General features: G+C 44.0%; 1 protein-coding gene across 50 annotated transcripts in view; it reads right to left on the bottom strand.

Annotated features, from left to right (window-relative positions):
* UXS1 (UDP-glucuronate decarboxylase 1) overlaps positions 1–13681 on the bottom strand; it is a 117320-nt gene that overhangs the window by 14302 nt on the left and 89337 nt on the right. For 35 of the 50 annotated variants that reach the window (XR_012422019.1, XR_012422023.1, XR_012422020.1 and 32 more), the window contains one exon: positions 11799–11902. The exons of 5 other annotated variants lie outside the window; for them this stretch is intronic. Coding sequence is in view for 29 of the 45 variants with exons in the window: in XM_074011175.1 (XP_073867276.1) it covers positions 11799–11902 (104 nt within the window). In the remaining 16 variants the exon portion in view is untranslated. Of the gene's footprint in view, positions 1–8395; positions 9253–11798; positions 11903–13681 lie in introns of those variants that run through there. 10 more of the 50 variants (XM_074011188.1, XM_074011182.1, XM_045368670.2 and 7 more) reach the window with 1 other exon arrangement.

Consider the following 13681-nt stretch of genomic DNA (forward strand, 5'->3'; position numbering starts at 1 on the left):
AAAATAAAACTAGTAGTGTACAAATATAAGGAGTGGTAGCAAGGCTAGATACAGGAAATCCACTGCCCCCCTCAGGCTAAGGCTCTGGGAAGGCAGCTGACTTGCCTATAAACCAGGCCGATGCTTTTCTAGCAGTTTCCTGATCTACCCTGCTTCTCCTGTCAGGTTACTGCAGCAAACAGGGAAACAGGTAAGTACAGTCGGGAACTGGGATTTATAAAGAGTTGTGTTGGCCGGGCGCGGTGGCTCAAGCCTGTAATCCCAGCACTCTGGGAGGCCGAGACGGGCGGATCACGAGGTCAAGAGATCAAGACCATCCTGGCTAACACGATGAAACCCCGTCTCTACTAAAAAATACAAAAACTAGGCGGGCGAGGTGGCGGGCACCTGTAGTCCCAGCTACTCGGGAGGCTGAGGCAGAAGAATGGCGTAAACCTGGGAGGCGGAGCTTGCAGTGAGCTGAGATCCGGCCACTGCACTCCAGCCTGGGCGACAGAGCGAGACTCCGTCTCAAACAAAAAAAAAGAGTTGTGTCTTTCCAATGAGGTACCTTTTTTTTCTGCCCTTGCCTAATACACCTAACATAAGATGACCTGGAGAAAGAAAAGCACACTACTATGTCATTGCACCTCCACAGGGTTAAAATGGCACCAAGGAGAAGCCCACGCAAGCAGCAATTGTAGCATCTATGAAGCAAGTGAGTCAGACTCCACTGCAAATGATGTGTTGTGCCTTTGATGTGATTTCATGCTTTACTGCTGCTTCTGTTTTTAAATTGAGTTCTCTCATCTTACTCTTTTTTGATTTCGAGATCCCTTTCTCTTCTTGCTGAGAAACAAATTTTGTGAAAATAAACTGGGGCATAGTAAGCATCTATTACTGAAGAAGCCCAAATGCAGAGAGGAACCCCATTGAATGGGTCCTTCCTGCACTAACAGATGGATTTTGCCTCCTGCCATTTGATCTTGAAGTTGGGAATAAAGAGCATGGTTAACTGTCCACAGTGACCTCTCCAGCTGCCCAGCATGCTCAGGCACAGTTGTTCTGGGAAGCAGTGAAGAAACACTGTATCACCATTTCTGCCTCACATTTGCATATTACATCACTGCAACCTATCACCTTTCAAAGCGGGAAAATCAGGTGTTATCACCTTCACCCATATATATTCTCAATGACAAGCTTTTAACACTGAATGAACAAAATTCCATTTTTAGTAATTATTACTGATTCCTTAGTCCTTTTCAATGCCTTTTAAGTTTTCCTCCCTTTATTTAAATATAATCTTTCAAATTCAAGCTTTGTCAGATAGACAACAGGCATAAATGATACAGGTGAAATATTTAATGTGATTCAGCATTATGTGCTATGATCATGAGATTTTTTATAAAGATTTTCAAATATTGAGCTAGTCTTTGCATCCCATGAATAGTCCCCACTTGGTAATAATTCTTTTTATATACTCCTGTATTCAATTTGCTAACATTTTATTAAAACTTTTTGCATCTGAATGAATTTGGAATACTGGTCTGTATTCTCTTGTACTCTTTGGTTTTAGTATCAGGGTATATTATTGGCTTTATAAAAAGAATTCGGTAATGTTCCTTTCTCTTCTAGTTTCTGGGGGAGATTGTATAGAATTGGTGTGAATTCTTTAAATGTTTGGCAGAATTCTCCAATCTTTCAGGGCCTGGAGCTTTTTTTTCCTTCAGATTTTAAACTATGAATTAAATCATTAAATAAGCTATTCAAATTACAAATTTCATACTGGGAATTTCCTAGGATACGTTTCCTACGAATTTGCCCATTTCATCTGAGTTTTCAAATTTATGTACACAGAGTTGTAGCTAGTATTCCCTAGTTATCTTTTCAATGTCTATTAAGTGACATCCCTTGTCTCATTCCCATTAATGGTGTCTTCTGTTTTGTCAGTCTTATTAGAGGTTTGTGGCTTTTATTATTTAAAGAGCAGTAATTTGTTTCATTGATATTCTCTGTTGCTTTTTGTTTTCAATACTGATTTCTGCACTTATTATTTCCTTCTTTCTGCTTGCTTTGGGCTTACTTGGCTCTTCATTTAAATTTCTTTAAGTAGAAGCTCAAATTATTGAGATTTTTTTTCCTCTACTGATACTGGAATTTTAGTGCTACAAATTTTCTTTTCAGCACAACTTTAGCTGCATCTCACAAATTTTGACATTTTTATTCAGTTCAATATATTTTCAACAATTATTATTATTGAGACTCTCTCTTTGGCTCATGGCTTATTCAGAAGTATGCTGCACTGTTTCCAAGTGTTAGGATATTTTCCTGTTATCTTTCTGTCACTGATTTCTAGTTTGACCCCATTGTGGTCCCTCAGTCTTATTCCAGTTCTTTTAAATGTGTTGAAGTTGTTTTATGACCAGGACATGTTCTACCTTGGTATATGTTCAGTGGGCAACTTGAAAATGTGTATGCTGCTACTGTTCTGTGAAGTGTCCTATAAATGCAAATTTGATCCTGTTGGTGGATGTTGACTTCAATATCCTTGCTGATTTCCTGTCTAGTTACCCTACAAACTGTTGAGAATGGTGCTTAAGTCTCCAACTATAATTTTGGGTTATCTATTTCTCTTCTACGGTCTACCAGTTTTTGCCTCACATATTTTGCAGCTGTGTTACTTGCTGCATACACCTTTATGACTACTGGATCTTTTGGGTGGACTTATCCTTTTATTATAATGTCATGCTCCTCTGACCTTTGCAATTTTTCTTCTTCTTCTTCAGAAATTTATCTTATTTAATATTAATGTAGTCACTCCTGCTTTCCTCTGATTTTTGCATAGTATATTTTTTTCTATCCTTTTACTTTCAACCTACATATACTGTTTTAACTGAAGTTTCTCATAGACAGCATATAGTTGGGCCATTTAAAAATATACTCTTAATTGGTGCTGAGACCATTTACACTTAATTATTGTTGTGTTAAAGTTTAAATCTGCCATTTTACTTTGTTTTATAGTTTTCATGTTCTCTTCCCTGCCGTTGTACTTTTTTTTTTTTTTTTTTAAAGCATTCTATTTGTGCATTTGAGTACATTTCTTTGTATAGCTTTTTTTGCTGGTTGCTGTAGGCATTACATTACATATAACTCACCAGAAATCTACTAGTGTCAACTTTTGCCTATTTGGGTGAAGTGTAGAAATGCTACCTCCCTTTACCTTATGATATGTAAAATATAGTTGACTATTTCCTGTACATAGACAGTCACATGAGAATGTTACAATTTTTGCTTCAAACGTTAAACATAATTTAGAAAACTTACAAGGAAAAGGAAAGCCTGTTGCATTTGTTGATATTTTCATTCTATGTTCTTTCTTCTTGCTTGATGCCACAAGATTCCTTGTTTCCTGTTTAGATAACTGTCGTTATTTTAGAGGTCTGCTCATTTACATTTCTCATAATTTTCCTTCATCTGAGAATGTCTTGATTTCCTCTTCATTCTTGAAGGACATTTTTGCTGGATATAGAATTCTGAATTGACAGTTTTCTTTCAGCACTTGTGTCACTTATTTCTGGCCTCAGTGGTTTCCACTGAAAAACCTGCTACCACTCTAATTGCTTTGCCCCTGGGGGTAAGGTGTCATTCTGCTCTGGCAGCCTTAGGGACCATGTCTTTGCCTTTAATTTTCAGTTTAAACATGATATATCTTGGCATGTATTTCTTTGGGTTTATCTTCTTTGGTGGTTACTCAGCATTTTGATTTTTTTTTTTTTTTTTTTTTTGGTCAAATTTGGGAAATTGTCAGCTCTTCTTCCTTAAATTTTCTTCTCCATCCTTTTTCTTCTTTCTAGGATCCCAATGACACAACAGATGCTTTGTTCCATGTATCTCCAAGGCTCTGTTCATTTTGTCAGTCTATTTTCTATTTGTTATTTAGACTGGGTAATTTTGATTGTTATATCTTCTGTTCTCTCTACTCTGCTGTTGAACTTATCCACAGGGCTTTTTATCTGTTATTTTTTCAGTTCTAAAATTTCCATTTAGTTCTTCGTATCTTGTCTTTGCTGAAATTTTCTATTCATGTTTCAACCATATTTATAATTGCTGATTGAAGTATTTTTACAATGGCTGCTTTAAAACTTAATTTGTCTGATAATTCTAATGTCTATGTGATCTTGGTGCTGGCATCTGTTGATTATCTTTTCTCATTTACCTTGAGATCTTCTTGGTTTCTGGTGTGAATAATTTTTTTTTTTTTTTTTTTTTTTTTTTTTTTTTTGAGACAGAGTCTCGCTCTGTCACCCAGGCTGGAGTGCAGTGGCCGGATCTCAGCTCACTGCAAGCTCCGCCTCCCGGGTTCACGCCATTCTCCTGCCTCAGCCTCCCGAGTAGCTGGGACTACAGGCGCCCGCCACCTCGCCCGGCTAGCTTTTTTTTGTATTTTTTAGTAGAGACGGGGTTTCACCGTGTTAGCCAGGATGGTCTCGATCTCCTGACCTTGTGATTCGCCCGTCTCAGCCTCCCAAAGTGCTGGGATTACAGGCTTGAGCCACTGCGCCCGGCTGAATAATTTTTGATTTAAACCTCATCAGTTCTGAGTGCTGTAAGACTCTGGGTCTGATTTAAATCTTGAATTTTAGCAGGCCTACTCTGACTGCTCCAGGGGGTGAAGTGGGGAACCTGCCTCTTTACTGCCAGGTAGCAGGTGGAAGCCCAGGTTTCCCTCCAGGCCTCCACTGGTAATATTCAGGCTGTCAGGGGTAGGGAGCTTGTTACTGTTCCCCATGTGGCCTTTACTGAGGTTGCCTTATTATTGCTGATTACTGAAAGTGCTGAAAGCCCTGACTCTCCACTAGGCAGCTGATGCCATGGGGTTGGGGTCAATACTACCCAGTGGAGATGCAAATCTCAGCTCAGGCCTTCTAGTCCCAAGCCTCTATAGGCCTTTGCTGACAGCATCAGAGCAAAGAGTGGGGGTGGGGGCAGGTTGAGGCATCTTGTTAAAGTTAGGTGAGGGTGGAGCTCCAGGCCCCACGTGGTCTTTGCTGGAAGGGATGGGGTAGGACTGTAGTGTTTTTCATGTGGTGTTTGGCTACAGTAGAGCCATTTCTGTTTAAAAGTTTTCCTTTTTACTAGGTTGCCCTTTCCCTGGTATGCTGGCAGCAGTGAATAGGTTTCTGTTGGGGTTTTTGACTGTGTCTGTTGGCACTCTTTGGTTAATAACTTATCCAGCTCCAAGGCTAGCAATATAGAAGGCAAAAAGAAAACCCAGGGAACTCACTACTTGTATTAGTTTGCTAGGAGTGCCGTGACAAAATACCAGAGACTGGGGGGCTTAAGCAACAGAAATTCCTTTTTCTCACAGTTCTGGAAGCTAGAAGTCCAAGATCAATAGGTGTTGACAAGTTTGGTTTCTCCGAAGGCCTCTCTTTTGGGCTGAGATGGCTGCTTTCTTGCTGTGTTCTCACATGGCCTTCTCTCTGTGCATGCATATCTCTGGTGTCTAAATTTTCTCTTCTTACAAGGACACCAGTCAGACTGAATTAGGACTCACCCTAAAGAACTTATTTTAACATAATCACCTTCAGAGGCCTAATTTCTATAGTTACATTCTGAGGTCCTCTGGGTTAAGACTTCAACATACATTTTAAGGCAACACGGTTCAGCCCATATCACCACTGCATTCTTCCTCAGGTCCTGAGGTGCCTGGCTGGTCTACCTTTTTCTATCTACTTTCAGCATCTTATGCTTGTTTTACATATAATGTCAGAATTTTAAATTGTACTTAGTAGGAAGATGAGGGAAAGTATGTCTATTTTCTAAAAATGGTAGAGTCTCTTCCTTGCATTTTCCTTTATCTTCATTTCTTTAAAAACTGACCTCCCCTCATTAGTACATGGTAGAGCCACCTGTATTGACTCTTACATCCTGGAATTCTACACCACATCACATTAGTTTTACTTCAAGTAAAATGTGTATAAAATACAGAAACTTAAAATTCAGCAGCACCAAAATAGCAAGACATTTTAAAAACATTGTTCTTGATAATAATATCTTTACTTTTTTCTTTCCCACAACACAATTGTAGATAAAAATGACTCTTGTTCTCCAAAGTGGCCAAGGTCCAAGCAGGACACACTCAGGGCTTTTTAATACAGAGAAAACGTGGATTAATCACGGTGATTAGAACCAAGTCTTGCTGCTGTCTCTGAAGCTCAGTGCATCACACCCCAGATACTACGGCATCAGTTCTCAGGGTCATATAATCTTTCAACTCCCTTACAAAGGTAACAACCAACCACTGAGAATATCTGGATAAAGTCAACAAACCACTTTAAACAGATGAACTGAAGCATTAAAACTCACAACTCTTTTGCCCTAGGAAACTGCTGAGGATTTTCTAGATTTCCCAGTCTTAAGAGACCAAACTGTAGCTCACAGTCATCACCAGACCAGCATTTCACTCAATACACCTTTTAGACTGAGAACAAAGTCAAGCTCACACATAACTAAGAACCATGAACCAGAACGGTGGCCTATGAAGCACCAGAGCTGTGATAAGAGATGCTGTCAGGGCTGGAGCAGAGTGCCACAAGAGTCGCAAGAGTCCAGCTGGGCCAGTGGGCTGGGCTCAGTACCTAAGAGGGTGTAGTGGAAATCCAGTGTGTTCAGTCTCTAATCTGCACCTTGCTTAAGCCCATTATGACGGTCACCGAAGTTAGTAAGAGCAGCTGTACCAGTCTCATCCCTGCAAGCAATAGCAGTGATGCCTCAACCGGGAGCCAATCCTGAGATGCCGGAGCACCACTGTGTTAGTTGTTCGGGCTGCTAGAACAAAATACTTCAGATTGGGTACTTTATAAACAATATAAATTTACTGCTGGTAGTTTTGGAAGCTGGGAAGCCCAGGATCTAGGTGCTGGCAGATTTAGTGTCTAGTGAGGGGCTGTTCCTCATAGATAGCACCTTCTTGCTGTGTCCTTAAAACATGGAAGAAGACGCAAAAAAGCTCCCTAGAGCCCTTTAGTGCCTATAAAAGGAACTACAAAAGTTCCTTTTTTGTAGGCACTAAAGGGCTCTGCCCTCATGGCCTAATCCTCTTAAGCATCCTACCTCTTAATGCTATTGCACTGGGGATTAGGTTTTAACTCATGAATTACAGGGGACACAAACATTCAGACCACAGTAACCATGCTCTGTCTACCCATTCATCCCTTTCCAGGCCCCTCAACTCCACTTCCCTCTCTTCCCAGGACATTCATGGGAATGAACCTTACACTACAACCTTGACGCATTACTTGTTTCTTTAGGGTAAATTAGATATAACTCCTCTTCCCCTTCCCCCTCCCTCCCCTGAAAATATTGCATGAAAATCACAGGCAAGAAAACCAAAGAATGAACCTCATGGAAGAATTCCAGATATTAACTAGCAAGTAACAAGGTAAGAGAATTCTGGACCTTGGGGCCTTTAGGTTCTCCCAGATTGCACTGTAGAACTTAACCCCTGCAAATTCTCAGCGGTCCCTGTCTATACTCCTTCTTCAATGTCTTGGTCACCATTAGTAGTTCCCAAATAAGCTTCCCAGCTCTGTTAATCCCATCTCGGTAAACGGTATGTCACTTACTTCTGGCTAAAATAATTAAAATTATAAATAAGAAACCATCTTTGATTCCTCTTTCTCTCTCACACCACATCCAATCTAGCACTGACCCTAGTTCCAGAATCTTCTGGAGAATTTAGCACGAAAAAGACACAAAACCACATCGTCCTCTGCCCTGCCCAAGATTGGGATTCCAAAAATATGTCCAATTAAGAAGAATCCCAAGGTGGTTGTAAAGGACAGGCAAGTCTAGCTTACACTGGTTAGGTATCTTAGGATCTCTCATTTTTAAATGCTTCTGATACATAGAAACCTTTATCCTCGCAGCGCCTGCTCAGGTTTGTGTTGCTGTCACGCGGAGCCAATCTGCTTGGAAAATGTGGAGCTTTAACGTATCGCATTGTTCTTCCATTTATTAAGACGAAAAACGAAATGCTAACACTGAACCTTGAAAGGGTTCTTATTGAAAACATAAGCTCTCAGAGTTTTCACTCAATAAGCCTAGTTCACAAATCTCTCCAGAGGAGACAACTTGCACCTTTTTTTCTCCATCTGGTCTGTGTTGCCAAGGAAGGTCACAAAACTGATTCTAACCCTGGCTAAGATCTGAAAACGTCACATGGCAGTGAACACTATATGCATACACTCAGCCCGAGTAGCATATAAATGGTTTCAATCGCTACATATCAGATTACACAGTGCACAAACCTGAATGTTTTCAGATTTTCTTTTAAACTACATTTTCCAGTATTTTCCTTAGCAGTCCAACAAGTGCCATGCCGAAGCAGAAAGACAACCTTTAAAACTGGAAGTCCATGACTGGTAAGTTTCCATATTTTATTAAAATAGCATATTTAACCATGGTTAACCAAGAATATGTTAACTTTGTCCCCCTCAACCCGCCCCCGCCCCAGATACGCAGCAAAACACAGTAGTGATTTCAAATATCCTTGATCATGACCAACAGGAATATTTCAAAGTCTTAAGTTTGCAACTCAAAAGTAGACCTTGGAAAAACTCTGAATGAAAAAGAGAAACATAAAGCTCTCACACAGAATTCTTTTATCTGCCCTAAAGTCAATGCCGGTGCACCACCCACCTGACAGTACTGCTAGGATTTTTCTTTATGCATAGTGTAACGACTCATTTATTAAGTACCCACTTTTATAAATAAAATCGGCATTTTTCGTCCCGTTTAATGTTCCTTTTCAGCTTCACAAAGAAACCAGTAAATAAAACTGTCAACGACAGTCACAACATATGCTCTCACAGCAAGATAAAAAACTTGAAAATATGCAGAGATGCATCTACGCTATTTTACATAAAAAGAGAGATTCAAAAAGTGCAAGGCAAAATCTGCAGTTTTTTGAGGGGAGCTTTTAGGCACATCCATTTCATTAAAGCAAGCTTCAGAATGAAATTCCAGTTTGTTCTTCATGACACCTGTTAAAGTCTTTCTTTAAACAACAACAAAAAAAGCCAAAAATACATCCCATCAAGTGTACAATGGTAGTCTTGTGTCCTAAAAGTGAGGAGTTCAGTTGTGGCGAGTCCGTCCTTTCTTTATTCTGGCAGGCTTTGGTTTGGGGATGTACTGATTATTTGCCTGGTACTCGAGTTCTTTACGGAAGTAGTGAATTGCTTTGTTTAAACCTTCCTCTAGCGGGACCTGTTTAAAGGGAAAGCGAGAAAGGGAGATAAGGTCACATTGACAGAAGGGCATCGCAGGAAGGAAGTGCCACCTTGCAGCCAGTCGGGCCTCCTTCAGAGGAACGCGCACAGAACCACGCTTTGGTTGTGACAGCATCCAGCATCCAGCATCACGGCCAACCGAGAGAAGCCAGAGGTCCTTCAGGGCCACTTTCAGAATGTAATGTGGAGCTAACAAGTGTCACTCTTACTGAAGCAAAGTGAGCTCCACCCACAAAAGACCCCAACCACCTCTTGCCGGTATAATGTCTGCTCCAGTTTCAATCAGCTGGCAAGACTGTTTTTCAGATAATGCCCATGTGTCCCATTCTTTCAGAAGAAATCCACCTTGAAGTGGCGGGAAGATGCTTTGGGAAGGTGATCGGCATCTGATCAACACGCCTGATTCTCCCACGTGACATCAGCCCTTTACACTGCCCAGCGGATCGTGGCCCACTTGCAGCCCCGCCATACTAAGAGGCTGAGTCTGAGAGGGGACCCACGGCAGCCCACACCACAGAAAGCAACCTTCATCTGCAGCTGCTTTGCAGCCAACAGGAAACCAGCCAGATCAACTGCTGAGTAAGAGCAGAAAGAGAAAAGGTGAAGGGAGGCACTGCCAAGGGGTGCTGGGGCACCACTGGGGGAGAAGGTCTGTCTGTCAGCTTGACTGTGGGGATGGTTTCACAGGTGTCAAAATAGATGAAAACTTATCAAACTGTATCTTCTAAATATGGGCAGTTTGCAGTATGCCAATTATAGCTCAACAAGCTGTTAAACACACACACTTGGGACAATTAAGATGGATAACGCCTGTAAGTTTCTTTGGATCATATCCCTCAAAAATTTATTACAAATTAAAACTACTACTAGGAGAGAAACCAGTGGTAGATGGCTCACATTCCAAGAATGTTAGAATACTGTAGGTCTAAATTCCAGAAAAATAAAGATACTGAGCATACACACACCTCACATCAAAAGCAAGAGTTAATACCTAGCGAATGCACATTTAACTCTTCAAAAAATATTTTGTTTAAAAATATAGGTTCTCCTTACAAAGGGACCAATGGCCCCTTACAAAGCTTCAAAACACAAGAAACTACCTAAGCTGCTATAACTCGTTTTGCACAGCTTGGGATTATTAGATTTTGTGAAGTCTGGGTATAATTGTATTTTTATTTCATTCAACAAATATCTGTGGCTTTTAGCAGATCACTTAGACTTGGACATCACAGAATGAAATAAGGATCATCAGGCTGGAACTCTCGTGTCCCTTTAAAGTTCAATATTCTAGGATTCTACTCAGCTCTCACTATGCACATTTTAAAAAGGTAAACAGAGCTCTCAACTGAGTCCCTGACTCTCTGACTGCGCCACAACCCATGGGCCACGCCAAGACGCTCCTACATTGGCTGAGCACCCAGTGTGTGTCAGGTCTGACAGGTGCTGGGCTCCTGCTGGACACAGAGCCACACCCCTCTGCCCAAGGGGAGCCTGAGTTTCAGTGGGGCACATGAGGGTGGGCAAAGAGGGAACAGCCAGGCAGAGCTGACAGTAAATGAGGTAGGCTTGCTTTTGTAGATGCGGCCGGCCCAGCCAACCTCCCTACACAGGTGGTCTCTGAAGGACACAGGCAGCCCTGAGGGCGAGCGTTCTCCGGCGGGGAGGAGTCTGCAGTCACCCAAGGCAGGAAGGGCACAGCAGGAAGCAGAGCAGAGGCAGGCTGGGTTCAGGCTCAGCACCAGGGGGGCGGCAGCTGCTCCCACCCTGCCCCCTTCAGACGACAAGGTGGCATGCAGTTCCCCTTCTTCCACACCCTTCAGTCTCACATGCTTCCAACCAGGGGCTCCACTGTGGGGCTGATGCAGACCACCTGCTCCTGACCTGGCCCCGCACACTCGAGAGGCAGGCAACCGGGGCCACGCAGGGCTCTGAGTGTGCGCTGCCAGTGCTCTCGGCACGTCGTTCACAGTCAGCCATGTGTGTGTGTGTGGGTGGGGGGGGGGGGAGTGTACGTATATGGAAGCGGAGTGTATGTGTGAATGTGTGTGTGTGTGCGTGTGAGTGTATGAATGTGAGAATGTGTATGATAGTGTGAATGTGTATGTGTGAAAATCAGTGTGAGTATACATGTATTAAGTGTGTTCGTGTAACACTGCATATATGCCAGTGTGGCAGACAGTGTGAGAATATGTGTGTACAAGTGTTTGTATGACAGTGTGTGTGTATGAGAGTATGAGAGTGTGTGTGTGTGTGTGTGTGTGTGTGTGTGTGTGTGTGTGTGTGTAATTTTACGAAAACAGAGGCCCAGAGCAGGGGCCTCCAGCCGCTTCCCAGGTAACATTCTCGGAGACTCCTGATACAGGAGAGGCTGTTTACTGCTTGGAGAAAACCCTCTATCTGCCTGGATGCCGAGCCCACCTTGCTCCCTGGGGGCTGCCTGACAAGGGTCAGTGCCTACAGGACAGCAGAGACAGGACACGGGAGGCCCCTCCCCACAAGGCAGCATTAACTCCCTGCACTTACCACGGGCTCCCACCCTAGCATCAGCTTCGCTTTTTTGATGTCTGGTTTTCTTTTCTGTGGGTCATCCTGGGCTTCGGAGAGAAACTGAATTTCACTTCCGCTACCTGAGATGTTTAAAGAAAAAAAGGTAGGCGAGAATCACAAAGCACGGGGAAGCGCGGCCTTACCATCCACATCAAAGTCAAACCCCATATGCAGTGTGAATAGGGTGCAGGCGGTGGAGATGCAGTTCTCGAGAAGCCCCAGAGCTCCCGAGGGACTGTCCTGCATGGAAGTCCAGGGAACGCTCCTGCAACCGCTGCGGCCAAGCTGACTGTGCAGGCGCCCGGCAAGAGCCTGGTGGGAGGCACGTTACTCTGTCTCAACAGTCCTGAGTTTCCGCCCAGTACAAGAGGGCTGCTCCAAGGCAGACCACCCACACCAGGTAACAAGTGAGACGTGCCCACTGAGCATGACCCCAGTGTGAGACCACAAACGTGGTGTGGGGCCATCCCTGAGGTGGATGCCCCAAGTGGGCCACACTTGGTGCTTGGAGCCTGGACAGCCCTGAGACTCAAGATGTGCAGCCACCCAGCTGGAGGGACCTCTCAGAGGACGGCAAAGCCTGGCCTGTTCTGCACCCTTGCTGGGCCCAGGCCCCACTGGCCAGCAGAATACAGCCCCACCAGTGACTGTGGGCCAGACCTGCAGAAGAAAGCTTGTGGAGGCTTTCCCTGCCTCCCCGTCATGGAGGCCACATCGGAGACTCTGCAGCAAATCACCACCACGGGTGGTTCAGGATGGTGTGCCACAAAGCTACACCCAGAAGCACAGCAGGGAAGCTGCGCACCCCTCCCCCAAACCTTAGGTTTCAAATAGAGTTTCTCAAGCGTCAGCATGCACGGATCACCTGAAGAGCCTGTCAACATGCAGATCCTGATCTGGGGGCCTGGGCTAGGGTGTAAGAGTCCAAATTTCTAACAGGCACCCAATGCTACTGCTGCGCTGGCCCACGGGCCTCACTCTGGGCTGTGAGGGTATGAAGGAGTGGATGGCAGAAAGCTGTGATCTGAGCCTGCCCCTTCCTCACGAGGGAGGAACACAGATTCAGGATGGAAAAGCTGAGAAGTGCATCGAAGCGGCTGTGGGAGCCGCAGATGATGCAGGCTACGTCTGAGGAAGACCACTGCCTCTACTGCCATGAGCAACGAGAGGATTCCAACTGTCCGCGGTGATTAGACCAACACCGGTAAATGGCAGCCTGATGCAGGAAGGGCACGCTGGAGGAATTAACCCAGCCAAGTGGGGTCTGAATGGTCACCTCAGGACACACTGTGGCATGCTCCTCCCTGGCCTACCTGCCAGTCCAGTCTGGTTGTGACTTCACTCAAATTTCAAGATTAACCCCAGACAACAGACATCCTCCAAGAGTCTGACTCCTCAGAGCTCCAGGAAGTCTGAGGATGAGGCCAAGGGCTCATGCACTCTACGTCTGCAATCCAGGGCTGCTCTGGAAGACCTGACCTTCTCATGGCGTAAGAGCCCACCTTGATGGGGTTCTCCCAATGCTACACTGCCCCCAGTGGCTGGCGGCCAGGATGACCAGAACTGCAAACAAAATTTTAAACTTGCCTGAAGCACACAGCTGGTGGCTGCTGTCTCTTGCTGTCTGAAATGCTATGCTTGACATGACCAGTTCGGAAATCCAATAGTTGTCACCCATGTAGGATGACCTAACACAATCGTGCCTCAAACACTGGGAGCAAATCTCCTCCTCCCTCCCACTCCATGCAAACCTGCAATGAAAACTGAGAACAAAGCCATCCTGCCCTCCTTTATCTTTCTATTCCTTAGAAAACACTTAAGTGTTCCTGATAAAAAGTTCTGCTTTGATCCAATTCAAT

Source organism: Macaca fascicularis, chromosome 13 (genome assembly GCF_037993035.2).
Source record: "Macaca fascicularis isolate 582-1 chromosome 13, T2T-MFA8v1.1".
In the NCBI taxonomy this organism is placed as follows: Eukaryota; Metazoa; Chordata; class Mammalia; order Primates; family Cercopithecidae; genus Macaca; species Macaca fascicularis.